Raw genomic sequence first — 20,179 nt, 5'->3', positions numbered from 1 at the left:
ATCACCTCTCTGAGTTAATGTAGCACTTCAGACAGTTTCAACAGCTGTGGCACAGATACATCAGCTCTTTAATCAACACTCATCAGCTCCAAATAGCTGTCAGTGAACAAACACCAGTCATACACTCCGGGAAATTTTCCAGCACACTCTACATTTATTTTTCTACTTCTGCGGTATGTACCTTTCAATTTACAGCACGCAGTATGGCTGCAGCCATCAACAGCTTAATGAGTATCCATTAATGCGCTGGTCCAGCATATCAAGTGCTAGTAATGAAGACCCATGGTATTGCTTGCTAATGCCTCCAGCATTTCTTGCCAAACAATCTAGGTATGTATGTAGATGAGGGGAAGCAGGAGCATAGATGTTTCTGTGCAAACAAAACACAGGTATTTTTAGCCAACCTTCTATGGTTCTGTGAAAGGTGATGCTGGTTGGTTGGTCAGTCCACCATTTTTGGCCAGAGGGAAATATTTCAACAAAACTTCGGATGGATTGGAATGAAATTTGGTACGCGCATTCACGTTTGTCTCAGGCTCAATTGCAGTCACTTTGGTAACCCCTTGAGTTTTCCTCTAGCACCATCATCAAATCAAATTTTGATGTTTGTCCAGTGCTTTAGTTTATCGCCAAACACCTATAAAGCTAATGTGATTTCCATCTACCTCAGCTCTACTTTATGTTTACTGTTAATTAGCAAATGTTTAGTGTGTCCTATATGAAGCAAGGAAGAAAATAAAAGTGTGGAGGCTGAGGTTTAGCATGTTGCTGCAGTTTTAATTTGCCCTTTTTAATGATCTGTAACCACAGTCGTTCCCTAACCATTTCCCTGTTTTAACCCTTAGCACACTTTGACCGTAGTTTATTTGAGAGTTTAGAAAAACATTTGCATTGGACGTATTGACATCAAAGCTGCTGTAAGTGTTGTCAGCATTTTAGCTAACTTCCTGTATGTGTTGTAGTCGCTAATCCCCTCGCTCCTCTCTATGTCACTGAATGGATGCCAGTGATACACATAAGTTACGAAAGTAAATGCTTGACTACAAACCAGGCATTTCAGGCAGTGCAGAAGCAGGGTTTTCTGTTGGAGAGAGTAACTCTGGCCGGGACTACGGGCTTTTTCACTTGCAGACCTTCGAAATGCACACACATGCTGCATAACCCCATAAAATTTACATTTATTTCAATAAAAATATATCACTTACAGAAGCTTTAATTGTGATACAGAATTTTGCAGAATCATCCAATATCAACAATTTATAGCGAAGAGGTTTGCCCCACGAGGTGCATGAGGAGTGCCATTGCCTTATGAAGGAAGAGTACAATCTTCGAAGTTACCATTTTATAGACGATGAGCATTAAATAGATTTTTTTTTCCTCTGTTCATGATGTCTCTATTCACTCCATTTGGATGCTCCATAAGGTGTTGTATATAAACCCTGTCTTGGCACTGCATGGAACACGTTAATAGAATGTGGCCACTTTAAATGTTATTACTTATAACTGTATTTGACAAGTTATGATGCCCATCATGAAGTATGTCTCACGTACATCTGGCTCAGGGACATTTACTCACACTGAATATCAGTGTAGGTTTTACCTCACACAACATCATTCCCCATGGGACTTCTGGCTTATTTCTAATAAGACAACCTGCAGAAAGCACAGTACGTATGAGAGTTATTGCGTTTTGGCAGACTTCCTGAAGCTGTAAAGGGGCCTGGTGCACAACCTAGATGGATCCAGGTTTGTACAGGCATTTAAACAGCAGAGTGCGATTGTCCAAAGATCACTTGTGCTGTAAAAAGAATTGAATTGTAGTGTATAGTGTGCATACCAGCACTGTGGGTTGTACGCAGCGCAAGGCTGCAACTGTTCTGCTAAATGTATCCAGGGGAACCATATGAGAACAACAAATGCTTGTGAACACCCGGAGAAGTAAATGTTCAGTTTTCTATGTACAGGTCTTGAATCAAACATCAAACATCCCCACCTGTTAACTGTAGCATCCTCACTAAGCAAACTACTCACCGTCTTTGTTCGCTCGTTTCTTTTCTTCCTCGATGCTACTTTTTTATCAGTGTGTGGTTATGGTTCAGTGTTACCTTCTGTCTTTGTGTTTTGTTTGTTCCTGAACACTTCTTTTAAGGACAATAGTATGCATTTATCCTGCGGGGGATTGTGTTTTGGTCACTAATCGTCAGCAAAATGGGTACAGTTGTTCACACTCAAAAACAACAAAAGAAAATAGCTGTGGACATGTGAAAAAAGAAGCACAGACGATTTATCCACTGTCTTTGTTCCTCTCGGTTTTAAAACAAGCAATTTGCTCAGAATAGAATGCAGACAAACACACAAAAACACACATATCCACATTATCTGTGTATGCTGCACTGCAACAATGTCCACACTGAAACTATGCTGCCTCTCAGTTAATTGGCAGTGTGTGTTTTTAAATTGGCCTGTCTGACAGAACAGACTGGACCAGTATGTGTGTGTGTGTGTGTGTGTGTGTGTATGTGTGGGGCCATGTTGCAGTCTTAGGTCTCTCCAGTGGAGGAGAGCAAGAGAGACAGCATTTGAATCGTTTAATATCCCCCATCCCTCCCTCCCAAACAGTCAGTAATCACACACACACACATACACACACTCACTCACACACATACACGCACACACACACACACACACACACAAGCATACAAACGCACACATACACACACAGTGCACAGACTCAGAAAATGCAATCTTCTCTGCTGAAATGAAAAAGGAAGCTTAGCCTTTTGGGTGTGTGTGTGTGTGTCCACATGCACAAGTGCACATGCATTTGCAAGGCTCTCTGAGTGTGTTCATATGTGTGAGTGTGCATGCACTAGTGTGTGTGTGTGTGTGTGTTTGTGTGTGTGTGTTTGTGTGTGTGTGTGTGTGTGTGTGTGTGTGTGTGTGTGTGTGTGTGTGTGTGTGTGCGTGCCATTATAGCTTTGCCCAATTTGCAGAGCATCATGAGGGAGACCCTCCACCCTCCACCCTTCGGTATATTGCCACATATGTAATAATATTAATACAGCTCCCGCGAATGAGAGCGACCCTGCATGCATAATTCACACTATACAAAAAGCTGTCTAGACACCATGGTATGTATGCTACACGGACGACACAAGTGTGAGCTGAAACTTATCACCCAAACTATGAAACTGTCTTTTCCGAGCCTTATCCAGCTCCATCCTCTCTCCCTGTTTTTCCATCAGTGTGATAAATGAGAGATTATTCCACCGGGAGATGAGATTTTCCTTCCTCTCTTTCACTCTGTCCATCTCTCACCACTTTCCTCTTCTCCTTTTGCTCTGCATCCTCACTTAACCCTCCTCTCCCATCCCTCTGCCGACCATTCCCCATTCTCTTCTCTCCTGTTATGCTTCATCCATCATCCAGCTTTGGGTTCCCCTTTAATTTATTTATTTGTTTTGTGTCTACGCTCCCCCAGATCATCACCACCAGAATCAACCACCACTACTAAAACCTCCTCATATGTCTGGATCCCAGCTGATATACTATTTACTCAAAATGAGCAGTGGCATTAAAATTCATGACTGCACCACACACTATGTGCTTTTTTTTTTGTTTTTTACACTTCTTCTACTTCTTTCTTCCAAACAGAAGGTTGGAGATAGTGAAAGAAGGAAGGAGAAGGAGGGAGCGAGGAAGGGAGAGTTGCATATGGGGTGGGGAGGGGGCTCTAGTGGCAGTGATTTGATGGTGGTAGTGGTCGGGGATGATGAAGAAGAAGAAGAAGAAGTGGAGGAGGAGGAGGAGGAGGCTATGGAGAAGTAGATGAATAAGGGGGGATGTTTACTTTAGAGGTCGGCCCTGCAGTGTCCACCTGAAAATTGGTTTTGTGGGCACGGAGAGCGAGAGGGAGAGAAGGAGGCAAATGAGAAGGAGAGAGCGAAATAGTGAAATAGCAGGAATAAGATAAATAGATTGCTCGAAGGACACAAACTGAGAGGAACGGCGACTGTGAATGAATGAGAGAAATAAGAGAAAGACAGAGGGAGAGGCAGAGGGGAAGTGAGGTGGAGAGGGAGGAGGAGGGGGGAGGATAGTTGTCATTAAATCCCCCCTCTCAAATCAGAGCTGAGATTCAGAGGCCACTTTATCTGGACGGACAGACGGTCCTACGGTGTGGAGCAGCAGGGACGCGCCGAGTGTGTCCGTGTGTGTGTGTGTGTGTGCCTGCATGCGTGTGTTTAAAAATGCGGGCAACACACACATGAGCATGTGCATTTCTCTCGGTGTGTGTCTGTTTTGTGCGTCTGTGTGCCACCGAGCCATGTGAATGTGCTCTATGGGCAATCATGCCCAACTTTGAGTGTGTATGTGTGTGACATGTAATTGAGCCCTTTGAAGGTCAGCTTCCCTCTGTTCCCACTCACCATTGTTGGTTGTTGTTTTTTTTCCCCCCCTCACCAGTTTTTTTTTTTTTTTTTTTTTTTGCCTTGTGTCTCAAAATGGCCTCCCTGTCCTCCTCCTGCTGTCTGCAGACAGAGGAGTGAAGGACGAATTTTGATCAACCAACATCAATATAAAAACAACGCAGAGAAACCCAAAATGGCCACTCCCCACCCTGTGTCTATTGTTGCTCCATATGTGCACAGCAGACTCTCTGGTTTTTCTCTCTGCCGTCACCTATCTATCTTTCTCTTCCGAATAACAGCAATGGTGATTTGAAGTGCGCAAACATTTCAGCCCCTGTGTTTGTTGCGTTAGCTGTCACCCTGCCATTTATAGCATCATCACTGGGCAGATACAGATGTGTTTCTCTGCCGGGGTTTGTCTTTGTCGATCGGGTCACTGGCACTCACAGGATGTTCGGTCCGTCCAACAAACCCTCTCAACCAAGCCAGACCCAATTCTGAATACATCATAATTTGGTTTACATGAGATTTAAGTCAACTTGTTTTTTTCAGTGCTTTTGAAGTTTAATGATGAACCCTAACCCTTGCCCCGAACTCCCATGTGAAATGAGTCGTCTTTTAAGCTGCGTTCCAATGGGCTCCAGCAGTGTGTGCAGGGGTGTAATAGTATGCTAATGAGCACATGTGTGCCTAAACTGCCTAAATCCCTCTGTGGGTCCATGTGCGCTGCGACATCAGGTAAAAATGGCTTTATGTTTCACATCCAGACACAATTTCTTGCTTACTCTGTTCAACAAAACATTCTCTATTGTTTAAACCATGTCTTCCAGAACAAAGACAAATTGATTTTGTGTTCATGTATGTGAGATTTCTCCATGTTAAGGCGGCACATGTGGAAAGAGAGGAGAATGCACTGCTCTCTGGGTGTCTTCTGAACTTTTCACGTACACCGGCGTTCCTCCTCAGCTTCCAATTGGTTGATTGCCGCCGCTGCTGCACGGCGCAGGAAAGGAAGGGAGAATCGGCTGTTGCCTAGCAATCCGGTTGCCATAGATACCGCCATGGCTCCCTCCTAAAGAGTACACTGTTATGTACATTGAAAAGAGAGAGAGAGTAAGACAGAGAGACAGACGATGGGAAAGGGAGGGAGGAGAGGTATGGGGAGACTAGGAAGGGAGGGAGGAAGAGAGGAGACAGACAGAGAGAGAGAGAGACAGAGACAGAGAGAAGAATGGAAGAAGTTAAAGCGTAGAAGTGGAGAGCAGGAGCGGAGGGGGCACAGAGGAGTTCATTAAGACTAACATAAAGAACGAGAGGAGGGAGAGTAAAGACAAAGACAGAGGCAGAGCGAGAGGCAGAGAGTTATACAAAAAGAAGAAGAAGAAGAAGAAGAAAAAATCTCTTCATGATTCATCATATAGATTCCCCCAGACAGTTGGAGTGGTGAAGGCAGGGTAATATTGGAGTCTGCTTCATTTGGTATTCTGTCTTAACATGCTGCGCTGTGGCTTGCTGGCTGGTTGTTTTGTGGTTCCTCAGTTGTCTTGGCTATGTTTGGATAAGCCTCCACACCACCGCAAGCCTCCCCACCACCACCACCACATCCACCACCACCATCCCAAATCCACCCTCACCCACGATCCATCTCTGTGTGTCTGCTTGTTGTCTGCGGCTGAATGTAACTGGAAAACACAGTGAGGAGAGGAGGAAATACGAATCAGCAATGCAACAGATTCTCACGTGCCGTATTCATGAATTATTTCTACCACAATATTAATGCCCATATGTGAATAGGCATAATGCGATAGTGATTAGATGCGTGAAAACTTTTCCATGTTCTAATCTAAACTCGGTCAGATTGCACTGCCGTTTTAATGATAAATCCTCTCCTCCTCTTTTACAATTCTGGTTTGCTTCGACTAAAATGCTAATTGGTAGTTTGCACGAGCAGCGATAGCCAACATGACTGAACACACAAAGAAAACTGCACCACCTACAGAAACTCTAACTCCCCATTTCAGTGCAAAAATACCACAAAAGATAGGAGGCAGATTTGAGTCTTTCCTTCCAAAATGCTCTGTTTTATGTCGGCGCTCTGGTCCAACTGGTCATTTTTTGACATTTCCACATGACGGTACGCGACCGACACACATGAAAGTGGACCATGTGAGGTTGGGTGCAATTCAAACAGGATTTCACAGTCACATTCCCAGCCGTGTCTCTCTCTGGAACAAAATAGGATTAATAATTTGCATTTTAACTCTTCATTGACAGGGACACAAGCCCGTAGCTGGCTAAGTGGCTCTTTTTAAGTACGTGCAAATGTGAGCACATGTGCACAAAGTATAAGTACAGAGGCTGTGTGTGCGCCCGCATGTGTGTGTCTATGTGGGTTTTCTTCACATGCATGATTTATGGGGCAGTTACAGTGTGTCTTTGTGCGCATGTGTGATTTATTGGCATGTGTGTCTATTTGCCAAAAGTGCACATATCTGCAGACTGCAGAGCCTGACGGACTGTGTGTGTGTGTGTGTGTGTGTGCGTGTGTATGTGTGTGTCTCTGTTTCTGCGGGTCAGTGTGATTACAAAGCATCCATAGATCAAGTTTTATTATGCACCAAAACTGCCTCTGTCCTCTTAACTTTGCAATGTCATCTCTGCACACAAGCTCACATTGCACACACACACACACACACACACACACACACACAATTGCATGCATCCAGACCCACAATGCACTGGGAGTTACGCAACCTGCTGACTGGACATGAGTGAAAGTAGCACTTGTGTGTGTGTGTGTGTGTGTGTGTAAGGGTATGGGGTGGGGAAGGTTGGGGGGTTGCAGGGATGGAAAAGGAGCAGAAATGGGGGGAAAAACAGGGGAAGAACAGAGCATGGCACTGGCGCAGGCATTAGTGTGACAACAGATGGATTGCAGGAAAGAGTTCCAATTTCCTCTTTGAGAGTAAAGCAGAGGGAAGAGGGGAGAGAAAAAAATAGATCGAGGGACCAAATAAGGAAAGGGAAGCGAAAAAATGAAGCACAATGAAGCGCGGAGAAGAGATCGAATCAGCGGCAGAGAGAGCAGCGGCAATAATGAGAACGCATGAAAGTGCAAAGAGGAAGAGGATGGGAGAAAGAGTGAGAGGAGGAAGGTGGTGAGAGAGAGGGAGAGAGACAGACAGAAAGGAAGCCAGTGACTTTTCATCTGTGACTGTCGCTTTCCATCTGACTGCATCTCTGCTTCCTTGTCTGCATAAAAAAAACCTGAAGATGTCTCCTTGAGCGTTTGTGTGTGTGCGGACGTGCATTTATGTGCTTCTTATGCATCTGTTTGTTTATCCTCTGGTTTCTTGTTAAAATATGTTAATTTTTTGGTGACTATAATCACGTGTGTGCATGTTGCGTTTGTGTCTGTGTGTGTGGCTGGACGAGGGTTACAGGGACTCATTCATCACATTAAAAAGAGCAGGTGGGGGATGGGACTGAAACTGGACAGCAAAAGTTATTATGCAAAGGCTTGGTTGTAAATCTTTGAGTGTATGTGTGTGTGTGTGTGTGTGTGTGCATACGTGTGGCTGCCATCTACTGTATGTATGTGGTTGTGGGTGTTTTTATCTGTGTGTGTGTGTGTGTGCGTGCGCTTACTCCTGAGAGGCTCTCCTCATTAAGCAGCGAGGCGACAGGAGTGCAGAGTGTGTGTTTTCACACACCGCTGCTCCGATACAACGGGAGCCACTTTTTTTCACCTCCTTTCCTTTTCTACCGCCTTTGTGCTTCCTCATCCCTCTCCTCCTTCTGCTCTCTTTTTTACCACATTCGTTCCTGAAATCTTTCCCTGCCTCCTCCTTATTCCCTTCTTCCTCCACATTTTTTCCTCCACCGCCCCCATCTAAACCTGCTTTATTGAAGTGTTTTGTCCCTGTTTCAACTTCATAGTGTTGCTCAGCTGGGCTCAGCTGGGCTCAGCTTGACTTGACTCGCTCACTTTTAGTTTTCTGTTGTCAGACGTTGTGGATAGTACCTGGTACTGTTTTGGGTATCACCTCTGTCTAAGTTGGACAACGTTAGAGTCGTCGCGTCTACACTCCGATGTACGTTTTCTAGGGTCGGGTGCTGAACTTTTAAGGATTCTGACCAAATAAAACACAATGAATCAAATGGTGCCAACATTTCATTACCTCACAGCCCATCTTTAGAGGAAGGAAAGGAAAGAAAAAAAGCCATCATTGTCATCAAGACATAGTGAGTCAAGGCAACACAATACAATATGAAAAAACACAATATTGGTAGTGGAAAATATGTGTGCAGCACAGTTGATGTTAGCACGGCTGCAGCAGTGACTGCGCTCCCTAGTGAAGAGTTAAATCCCTTCAGGAACGGCCAAACTTTAAAGGGATAGTTTAGGGTTTTTGAAGTGAGGTCATTTAAAATACATATCTATAGTCGATCTGTTCCCTACCGTAATCACCGATCAGCGCAGCCTCAGTTTGGAGAATCAGAGAGCCGCTCCAGCCCAGACGCTCAGCTTTGTACTGCAGTGAACAGTGCCCAGATGCAAAGCGAATTTTAAGCGCCTAAACCAAGGCCCACCTAAAAAACTCTCTATCAGTTCAAGTGTATTTTGTATGGAGAAAATTCACACCGCTTTGCATAGTTGTCAGACCCCCTTTCTTTTGGCACTACATTTTCCAGACCGCAGAACCTCCGTATCCCTACGCAGTAGCGCAACTAGGCCGTTATGCTAATGCGTAGGGATACGGAGGTTCTGCGGTCTGTGTCTGAAATTGTTAAGTTTAGTTTTGATCAAAAGTAAACAGAGTTGCATGCATAAACCTCTCATCCAGCAGCTGGGCCTCACACTGTATTTTACCGCTCACAGATCACCTGTTGCGTTAATGCGTAGGGATACGGAGGTTCTACGGTTGAGAAGATGTAGTGCCAAAAGAAAGTGGGGTCTGACGGCGATGTTAAGCAATGTGAATTTTCTCTATACAACGTACACTTGAACTGATACAGATTTTTTTAGGTGGGCCTTGTTTTAGGTGCTTAAAATTCGCTTTGCATCTGGGCACTGTTCACTGCAGTACAAAGCTGAGCATCTGGACTGGAGGCTGCACTGATTGGCAATTACGGTAGGGAACAGATTATAGCTATGTACTTTATATGACCCCACTTCCAAAAACCTAAACTATCCCTTTAAGTGATACATAGAAAACTACATTGACATCCCCATCTGTTGCTGGAGATGGCCTTGGTTGACATTATCTTAGCATTTTCACTAGCATTGGCCAAAACCTCAGCTACCTGCTGCATCCGAAATTCTTTACCAACCTGCTCTTTTAGTATGCTAAAAACGATTTACTTGCAATGTCCGAAACCTTAGTATGAAACAAACAGTGCTTGATATTATTATATAGCATAGTATCATTGGCAAATGCTACAGTATGCAAACACTGCAATAGAGAGGACAACAAAAACATAATCCTGGTGCTGCTGCTTCCACTTTGGATGAGGCTAAGAGATGGCGCAATAGCTTTTTACAGTTCTGTTACTGTTATATTATGTTCCTTATGACAGTTATGTAGATTGTTTTTATACACTCAGTAATCATGAAAACACTCTGAAAGGGAAAACATTTAAACCCAACTGTCGCTTGTTAATTCTCAGCGATTAATCAAGTTTTGTGGCTGCAGCAACTTGAGCTTCTTGTGACTGGCTGAAAATACCTGTATCTGTATCTACAAAACAGAGTGTAAATTTGAAGGAGCGTTTTATATCTACAAGTTCAAGGCAATGTCATGCAAATGTTTAATTTGCTATCGAATCAAGGAGCAAGGAGAAACAAGCGTGGGGAAAAACTGATAACATTCTAAAAAAGTCTGATGGAAGAGAAAGTGGGAAGAGTCAACAGGTATGCCGATTTGTTTGCGTGTGTGTGTGGAGGCAGAGGTAATTCCCTTCAGATGGAAGCACTAAGTTGATGAGGCTTCCACTGCGGCCGGCCAGAGGATGAGATTATCGACCAGCCAGGGTTGGGCTGTGGTATTGATTCCAAGCCAAAGTCTGCGAGGGAGACTGAAGGGAAAGAGAAGGTACAGAAGGATGGTGTAGAAGGAGAGGTGGTGAGGAAAGAAAATGAAAGGACAGCGCCGGGATGGGATACAGACATCAGGTCACGACTTATTCATTTCTTTGCACTCTGTCAAAACGTAGCACTTTGTTTTGCTCTATTTTTCTTTTTTGCAGGCTGTAAAAAATGTTCTTCTTAGCAGGTCGCCATTAGTCAAATCATGTTCAAATAAACCCAATCTTCAAATTAAATCATTCTGTAAAAGGGTAGGGATAATTTCACTTCTTTCCAGGTGCAGTGTTTGTCATCTTTAAAAAAAAACAAAAAACAAAACCACACAGCAGCTTTGCACTCAATACTATTGTTCAAATCAAACAAAGTGACCATCTCCGTTCAGTGATAGATTAAATGTTCCCCTGTGGGCTGAGACCTTTCTTCTACCTATTCAGGCCAAATTTTTTTTGTGTGTGTGGTACATATCTCGCAAAGCGTCTGTGTAATGATTACAAAGCATAAAAATAAAGCAACAGTGCAAAGACTTGAACATTAACATTAGTTCATTATTTCGTGATATATGTGTAAATCTCAATTTGACCAGAAAAACTCTGCATTTTAGTCATGTTTTCTTTTAAGAAGTACTTTATGTAATCCCCGAATGAATAAATAATGCATACAAATAAATAAATAAAATATGAAGTAAAGTGAGAAATGTGAAAATATCCAATTATTTTGCAAAAAAGAAAAAACAGTGAGAAGAGACTTCAAGACTTCAGTTTGGAAAAGGAGCAGGGCAAGAAGCGGTTCAGAGAGCGAAATAACAACGCAAGGTAACGAAGGAGCAGCACGGAGGAGGAAAGGAGAGAAAATGAGACGGGGGAGAAAGAAATTATAAGCAGGGAGGGAGGAAGGATGGGGAAGGTAGGTGTCGGAGGGGGGGGGGGCGTGTGTGAGGGGGTGAGGAGCATTTGAGGATTCATCTCTTGCTGGATAATTCCCAGGAGGATCTCTCTCCAACACTTGAAAGCTGTGAAGTGTGCGGTTCTGCTCATACTCCTCCTGGTAATTGGAAGTGGAGAGAGGGAGGGGGGTACGGAGGGAAGAGAGGGAGAGGGAGAGGAGGGTCAGGTAAAGGAGGGAGATATGGAGGTAAGGGAAGAGAAGGAAAGGAGGAGGGTGGCTAAAGCAGGTACGAATTTGGGGACGAGAGCGAAAGGAGGCACAGGAGGAGAGGTGAAAGTAATGAGCAGGTTTCAGAGGGAGAGAAAGAAAAAAAGAGACACCTCGCTGTCTTTTCTTTTCTTCAGTCTCTCACTTTTTCCAACCTGGCTTATATCTCTTTTATTTCTGCTCATTAGCTCCCACCTCTTTATTGTCATTCTCCATCACTGTCCCCATCCCTCCCTCCCTCCCTCCCTCCCTTTGCCCGCGATGGCGTGTCTGTGGTTGCAGGCGGCTTCTGAAACATGGCCGCGGGCGTTTAATCATTGATGGAGTTTTTTCCTCCGTGCAGGCAGGCCAGCGGGCAGCCCCGGCTCACTCACATGCGTCAGGACCTGCTGATTCACTCTCTGGGGCCTCCGAGTATGCACACACGTGCACACAGGCACGGATACAAAGGCAAACAGAGACGCACGCGCACACACATATGAGTAGCACGCGCACACACACACAAATTGTAGCCCGAATCTGTGCGTGGCTATCCACATGTGTGCCTATCTAGTTTATCCCACCAGGGATTGTGAGGCCCAATCAGCAGCCGCGAGACAACCAAATAAAAGCAGCAAAGATAAAAGCAATTTATTTGACCAGAACAAGAGGAGAAAAACGTGTTTGCATTGGCTCCAGGCCTGTACGATACATACGTCTCCACAGCTTTCCACGTCCTTCTGCTGCACTCAGTAAACATCTGGCTGTGTTGTTCTTAAAAAAGTAAATACACTTATACTGTTTACTGTATTCTCATACTGTGTCGTTCTGCTCTTTATTTACCGTCATCCGTTCATATGGAGCTGGACTCCCGCACATGTTTGCACATGTGGTTCAACGCTGTACTCTTCAGCCATGCTATGGAGAGGCTCTGGGGACGGCATTGTCTGCCAGGCTGAAATATCTCAACAACTGCTGGATGGATCGCCAGCAAATATTGTACAGATGTTCATGATTCCCAAATGGGAGCTTTGCCGTGTCTCTTTGACTTTGACTTTGTGATGCGCTGACTTTTCTTTCAGCATAACCATGATGTCTGCGTTTTTGCTAGGTGGTAAAATGTCCCAGCCAATCGGATGGAGCGATGTTGAGAAAAAAAAAAGCATTGGTTAAGTCCCCCTCCAGTCAACAATATATATTTTTACCTCTTGCGCCTGAATATTTGAGCTTCACTGTGTAGGACGATGTGTGCAGAGTTTGACACCGGAGGGCTGTTTCCACATTTATTGCTGAAACTGTAAATTTTGTCTGGGCTCATTGAAAATCTGATCTTAAGAGGCAAGCTTATGAGCATGATTTGTGACATCGAAAAATAATTTTAATGGATCCTGGTCCTATTTGTTCATTCAAGTGTGATGTAGAAATGTAAAGTCTTCAGCGCATGTACACGCAAACAGGAGACATCTTGTGTCCAGTAGTAAAACTCCCACAATTAAGAAAATTTGTATATTCATACATTTTTAATGAGGCAGGAAGAAATTTATATCTTATTCAGGGATTTTAATGAGGAAATTATTTATTCATTCATTTTTGGTGGAAAAATCATATCAGAAACACATTATTGATCCAAGCAGACTGCTCTTATATCTTCAGGGGATCTGTATTTTGTCCAGTACCAATTTAGTGTCATCACTGACAGCTGCAGAGCAGCATGACTGAACTTAAGACGTCTATAAAATATGATACATTGCATTATTGTGAGAGTATTTGCAAAACACAAGGAAAGAGTAGTGGCTATAGCAGGGCTGTCCAAAGTGGGGCCCATGAGCCAAAGCTGGCCTGCCAGAATGTTCAGTTTGGCAAAAATGTGTTGTTTTATTGTGTAGGAGGTAAAAAATGCTCTTTTAATGTGTAGGGTCCCCAACTTGTAATTATTAGTCACAATCTGAGCATGGAGGGCCAAGTGGCATTCAGTTAAGGGAACAATTCAGTACAAAACAGTAGGAATTTGATTTCTGCCCATGGCCCACCGAAATATTTCATTTACAGCCTTCCAAGGCAAAAAGTTAAGGTATCCATTGTCTATAACATGAAAACCATGTTTTATTCACCAAGTGTTTCAGGGCTCTAAACAATGCACATTTCATCTTAGAAGTGATGATTACTGACACTCATGAACGCAATGGTGATGGTGGCATTGTCATTGTGAGCATCTTGTCATGCTGATGCTCGCGTTTAACTCGAAGCACCGCAGCGCCAATGTTAAACATCACAGACCTCTGGCGTTATTGTGGAACATTAAAGGCTCTACATTGTGAGATGTTCTGGATTCATAGTGATGTATTTTAGATACAAAATGTACATTAAGATGGAGCTGAATTTATTGGTAATAATGATGAATTTTGCTCATTTTGACCAATTTACATGCATGGCCTACTTACAGCAACTACTACTTCTCTTCCGCTGACGCACTTGTGCAGGATTCAGTATCATCATATGGTTTCGGCTGCAAGATATTAAAGACGCCGCAATGACTTTTTGATGATTTTTAATAAAGGGGGGAAAAAAATAGGCCGGGATATACTGTGTCGGCCTAACCCTCGCCGGCACATATACCTGATGATGTGCAGGTAATTTTTTTCCTCTAATAAAACTCTCATCTCTTTGAAAAAGCTGACACCAGCAGGTTCTCATAATATTATCACTGGCAAAAGACATTATTGAGAATTATGACCACGGAGCCATCTGTGTTGAAATACTACGTTGTGAATATCAGGTACTAGACCCACTGTAGAACCTCCTCAGTTCAGTATATCCACCTTTATTTTATATCTTCCAGTAAATCTTTAGCACTGGAAATCCCTGTGTACATCCTGGTAATCAGTATATATTAAGTATCATTTTCTATTGACGGTTGATCACTTACTACATCTGATAGAGCAAGGTCTCTACCTTGTTATTATCACTGCACCGCATGTAAAAGCACACAGCCCAGCAGTAAAGTCCTGTGCTTCCTCTCACATTATAGTTGACAGCCTCTTGCTTGTGTTTTTTTTTTTTTGCCCAGCGTATTCCTGTTGAATTTGGCAGTAGCACAGCTTATCATTTCCCTCCCCTCCCCTGTTCTCCGTCTGTATCTCTGTCTGTCTGTCTGTCTGCCTGCCTGTCTGTCTGTCTGTCGGTCTCTCATCCTGATCAGAGAGTTTTTTTTTTTTTTATTATTATTATTTTATTTCTCGGAGGATTAAAGCCAGACCCTGTGGAGTAGAAACCCAATCTCTCTCACTCCTCCTTCCCTTCTCACCCTCTTTTCCATCAAATTCACCCTCTACTCCCCCCCTCTCCCTCCCCTTCCGGCCAAACATGACTCCACCCTGAAATGGATGGATTAATGACCTCTCCCCATCTCTCTGGTGAACACGCGCACAGTAACACCTACAGCACTGTCTGTCTTGCGTGCCTGTGTGTGCTTATCTTGTGTCTCTGCAGACTTTTCAGTGCGTGCCTGTATATGTATGGGTGCGAGCGTGCACCTGTGCAATCCACTCTATTGTATTCACTGTTGCTCTGTCCTGCTTGGTGAGTCATAGTGAAGGACCCGTCCAGTGCATTACGTCTTAGAGAAGAAGGCGCACATACAGAATAGTCTGCAGTGGTTATGTGATTGCTTCCATTAAAGTGATTATGCAATCAACAGCAGTAAGTCAGGCAGGAGGCAGACAGGCAGGCAGGCAGACAGTCAGACAGACAGAAAAATACACACACACACACACACACACACACACACACAGATATACGCAGCACTCAGACAGGCTGGGGGAATTTCTCTCTTGTTAATAATCATTATGAAACGGCTTCACATGGAGCGCTCGCCTCTCTGCGCTCAGCATGATGGCAGGTCTGTCCCGGCAACCTCCCCACGCACACACACTTGCCCGCTCACTCATACTTCTCCCGTCTTTCTTCACTTCCTCCTCTTCTTCTTCCACCTCCTCCACTCCTGATAATATTTACTGGACCCCGGGCGCTCCCGGTGGGCGTCCCTCCCCCCACCTCCTCTCCCCCGCTCCCACTTCCTGGGCGAGCAGGGGTTTGGTGAGTCCCAGGCTCCAGCACAGGCCTGCACCGCTGCTTGTTTTTAACAAAAGCAAACAGATGGAGAGGGAGAGAGAGAGAGTGAGAGACACCCTTGTGGGATGCTGCACAGTCTGGCAACAGGGACTGACTTACAGATCTTCTTTCTTCTTCTTTGTTCTACACCTCAATGTTTTACCTCTAATCACTGTCTGTCAGTACAACACTCTGTTGGACGACGGTGTATTCTCCGTCTAATCACACATTGGTGGTGGCCGCTCTGCTGATTTGACTTTCACAGTCTTTCCCTCGCCACTATCTAGAGATTGATGCAGCTCCTTCACTCTGGGGCAACAATTCATAACAGCGACTTAAGAGATCACACCCCTCTTGTCCAGACAGGAGCAAACTGAAGTCCCACACGTCCTTAACTGATTTTATTTTCTTTTCCTTCCTTTAGCCAAGAAAGCACCAGACGGCTCAGTGATCGCCAACGGCTACTGCGACTTCTGCCTTGGAGGCTCAAAGAAGACTGGCTGTCCCGAAGACCTTATCTCCTGTGCGGACTGTGGACGCTCAGGTAGGGCTCCGCTGAAGGGGATGATTGGCACGAGGAAGGCGGTCCTCTGTTGATGCACATTGAAATGTGTCATTTGCTGAGTACAGATTTGGTATTTACTATATGAATAAATGCACATTTTGATTGCTGTTACGCTTGAAATGGATGGACCATACCAGTGTTTTTTTGTTTTCGCCTACTACAAATCATGTACAACATACTTGATCTTATTAATAGCCTTTTGCTGTCATGTTTTACATTTCTAAGGTATTTCTCTTACCTTCCAGGCAGCCACTGGTTTACATTTTTCACCACAGTTCGAAAACCAATTTGCAGCAGCTGGAAACTAAACCAACATAGAATCTCTTTAAAACTGCTGTGGCCCTGAAGGACAAAACACGTTCAGCAAAAGCATAAACGTGATTGGAGATTCTCTAAAATGCAATACAAATCTAAATACATATCGAAGTACTGAGGTAACAGACATAATTCTACATCACCAATGTTAGCTAACGAGGGAGCATCACCTCACAGTATCTGTGGACAAGTAATTGTCCTTAAAGGCCACCTAACATAAAGATAAAATTCATGCAGGCTTTTTTTTTTGTAAGTCATCTTTTTCTAGCAGTTGTCAGTGCAGGCTAAATGGAGAAGTCTACGCTGCACTACTATTCAGCAGTAGCATAGACACGATAAAAAATGTACATGAACTTCTCTGTGATGTATCATGATGTATAAGTAGCTCTATACAAGTTGATTTTTCTTCTGTGTGGAAAGGAGTCGAAACTCTTGGCTGCCTGAAAGTTAGCAAACACATTAAAACTTCTTAAACATTGTGACATGCTTTGAAAAATGTGCTAAAATCTTCTGGCAAGAACGATGTCTCACTCCTCGAACGCACTTCTGTTGCTGCTTGAGAGGTGTAAGAGTGGCAGGAATTTAAATCCACTGTGAAACCTTATTTTGAAAGCATCAACAAACTCCCAATAAAAAGTGCTAATCTATATACATTATAATCATTTTATTATGAATGATAAATCTTTGAACATAGTTGGGAGCAGGATTTTGGATTCTGTAAACTTTTCTATAATACCAAGAATATAAAATAGGTGTCATAAATCACATTGAGTACTATTTAAGACTTAAATGTGCAATGCAAACTGCATATATCTCTAAGAACATGCAATAAATACAATGAATCAATCACTTCAGTATTCCAGAAGTGAAAAAAACACTCGGTTATGTTTCCATGATAAACTTTCACACTCAGTCTGGCACTTATTTTTTTATGTGGTCATGTCCATTGATTTTCACTGATGTCAAACAAAGGCAATAATGCATTACAAATGCATTAAAATATGAATGGATTCAATAAAATGTAATCTTGATGTGACCTTTTTGTCTGGCCAAAAAAACACAAAATTGTTTCTAATCCTGTCTGCTGCACGCCTTTCAATCCTGGCTTGTTGTACAACAACCTACTTTACAATTGTGATAATGGAAACCGCTGTCTATTTCTTCTTTTGAGAGCCTGTCTCATGTGTTATAAGGACCCTAGATGAGTTTGTGAGAGAATGGTCTCCTTCAGTATGTATTTTGGTTATGAATGGCCAACAGTCAGTTTTGTTGGAGTAGAGTTCAAGTATGATTGTTTTAAAATATGGTTGTATTAATTTTTCCCATCAAGTCCCTTTGATTTGGTACAGGATGTGTTTGTATATTCTGGTAATATGTACTGTATACATGCAGAGATTGCAGTGTATAAGGTGCAGAATTTGTGTATTTATCACTTGATTGCATGTACTGTACTATATATATATTTCCCCCTCATGTTCCTTTTCATCTGAAAAATAAAAAAAAACGGAACTAAAAAGATGGACGTGATTTGTAGTGAATGGGCTGCAGCATGCAAAACATTGGTATGGTCCTCCTCTTTATAACCACCCACAAAGAAGACAAATGAAGGTCAGGAAATGAGGATGACATAACAATATTTCCATTGTCATGATCATGTAACAGCAAGTACCGAGGAAAAAAGCCTATAATGATAGGGTAAGAAGAGAGATTGAGTACATTTTAACTGTGGACTGCAGTGGAAAAGGACAGCTTATTTTCCTGTTACACCTGCAAAATTGTTGTTGCTTGGGAATTTGTTAGCACATTTACTGAACATCTTTGTAATTTTCAATATGCAATCAAAGAAACCTATGGTAGATTGTTTTCTACACTGATGTAACTTTATTTTTGCAAAGCGTGATACTTAAAGGGGACATATTATGCTAATCTTCAGGTTCATAATTTCATTTTGGGTTAGGACAAGAATACGTTTACATGCTCTTATGTTCAAAAAACCCTCAGATTTTTCATTCTGTCCATTCTTTATCTACCCTCCGCCTTGAATGCTCTGTTTTAGCTCCTATCTCTTTAAGGTGCCCTTCCAGAAAAAAACCCAGTCTGCTCTTATTGGTCAGCTCACAAAGGCCTGAGCCTGCAATGCTTATCGTGTCTGCAGTTAATTCTGCTGGTCTTTTTAGCTTCCAGTGAGTGACACTTGTGCTGTGAATATAAACTGAAGAACAACCTCTGAACCCAGAGCTTCACCACCGCGGAAGAATTATGATCCGTATTTGCCTCAGGCTCACTGCGCAGCAGGCCATTAAAGTTATAGCTTTGTAACAGTCTGTGTTTGGTGTTAGCAAGCTAGCTGCTGGGTGCTAATCAAAGTTACACACAGTTGCCAAGCTAATTAAATTGGGCAGTTTATTTTCCACACATACCTATATCATCATCTTATTGTCTTTCAAGTAAATTTACACACAGCAGCAACAAACATGCACATGCCAGCGAGGAACCAAGAGCAAAAGGAGCTCTGTATATCAACAAAGCTAATGCTAGCTGAGCTAGTGCTTCAAAACACAAAAAAACATGGATGGCTTCAAATGAGGCTAAACATTCACACGGTTTCTTTTGATTGTCTTTTAGTATGACAACATGAGTCCAATATCGCCAAAGGCTGGGAGCAGCGATATTAGCTGAGCAACACGCTAACGCCCAATTCATCAAGCTGACCTACAAAATTTACAGTGAAGCAAGTACAACATGGCAAAACACATAGCTTCCATGTTTGAAGTCGGTCAGCCTGTTCTTCAGCATGTGCCATTAGAGGCCCTTTTTGATAATGCAGTGCATTTTAAAATTCACAAATTTTTGAGCTTCAGAAGTCACCTGAGCAGTCCAGGAGTGCACAAGCTCTGAAACTGTGAGTCTGTCATAATATGTCTCTTTTAAAGTAAACACAGGCGAAATGCCATCCAAAAGTATAGCAATCTGAGGTAATGTTCATATGTTACGTTCACATTACAGACAACTGTTGAATTCCCCTTCAAATCGAAATTAATCACCCGTGTGAAGCAAACAGAGTAATGGATAGATAGAAAAGTAGATGATGGATGACTGTCCTCAAAATACAGGAAGCGTCGGTGGAAAATGCTGTGTGGGCGTGTGCTTGTGTGCGCTTACGTGTGCTTACGTGTGTGTGTGTGTGTGTGTGTGTGCATGTGTGTGTGTGTGTGTGTGTGTGTGTGTGTGTGTGTGTGTTTGTGTGTGTGCACCCAGGCCACCCGTCCTGCCTGCAGTTCACAGTGAACATGACGGCTGCGGTGAGGACTTATCGCTGGCAGTGCATCGAGTGCAAGTCCTGCAGTCTGTGTGGCACCTCTGAGAACGACGTAGGATTTCACTTTATACTACATGTGAACTCTAAACACATGTGGCTGCACACACACATACACACACACACTGTACTTACATACTGAAGTACATAATATTCGAAAAACCTTACAACTTATTATCTGAATTTAGGTAAGTAAGTCTAGAGTAAGGTACATATCCTTAAAGGAACCCACTTTTGAATCG

The 20,179-nt window shown here is 43.1% G+C and overlaps 1 protein-coding gene across 6 annotated transcripts in view; it reads left to right on the top strand.

Moving 5' to 3' along the window:
* Positions 1–20,179, top strand: part of dpf1 (D4, zinc and double PHD fingers family 1) — a 43,871-nt gene that overhangs the window by 20,326 nt on the left and 3,366 nt on the right. For 5 of the 6 annotated variants that reach the window (XM_037074152.1, XM_037074114.1, XM_037074141.1 and 2 more), the window contains exons 9-10: positions 16,166–16,285; positions 19,880–19,992. In XM_037074152.1, coding sequence (XP_036930047.1) covers positions 16,166–16,285; positions 19,880–19,992 — 233 coding nt within the window. The remainder of the gene's footprint in view (positions 1–16,165; positions 16,286–19,879; positions 19,993–20,179) is intronic. The other variant, XR_005070629.1, reaches the window with a different exon arrangement.

This window comes from Acanthopagrus latus, chromosome 2 (genome assembly GCF_904848185.1).
Source record: "Acanthopagrus latus isolate v.2019 chromosome 2, fAcaLat1.1, whole genome shotgun sequence".
Taxonomy (NCBI): Eukaryota; Metazoa; Chordata; class Actinopteri; order Spariformes; family Sparidae; genus Acanthopagrus; species Acanthopagrus latus.
The sequence above is the reverse complement of the archived record's forward strand: the minus strand, read 5'-3'. Positions and strand labels throughout refer to the sequence as shown.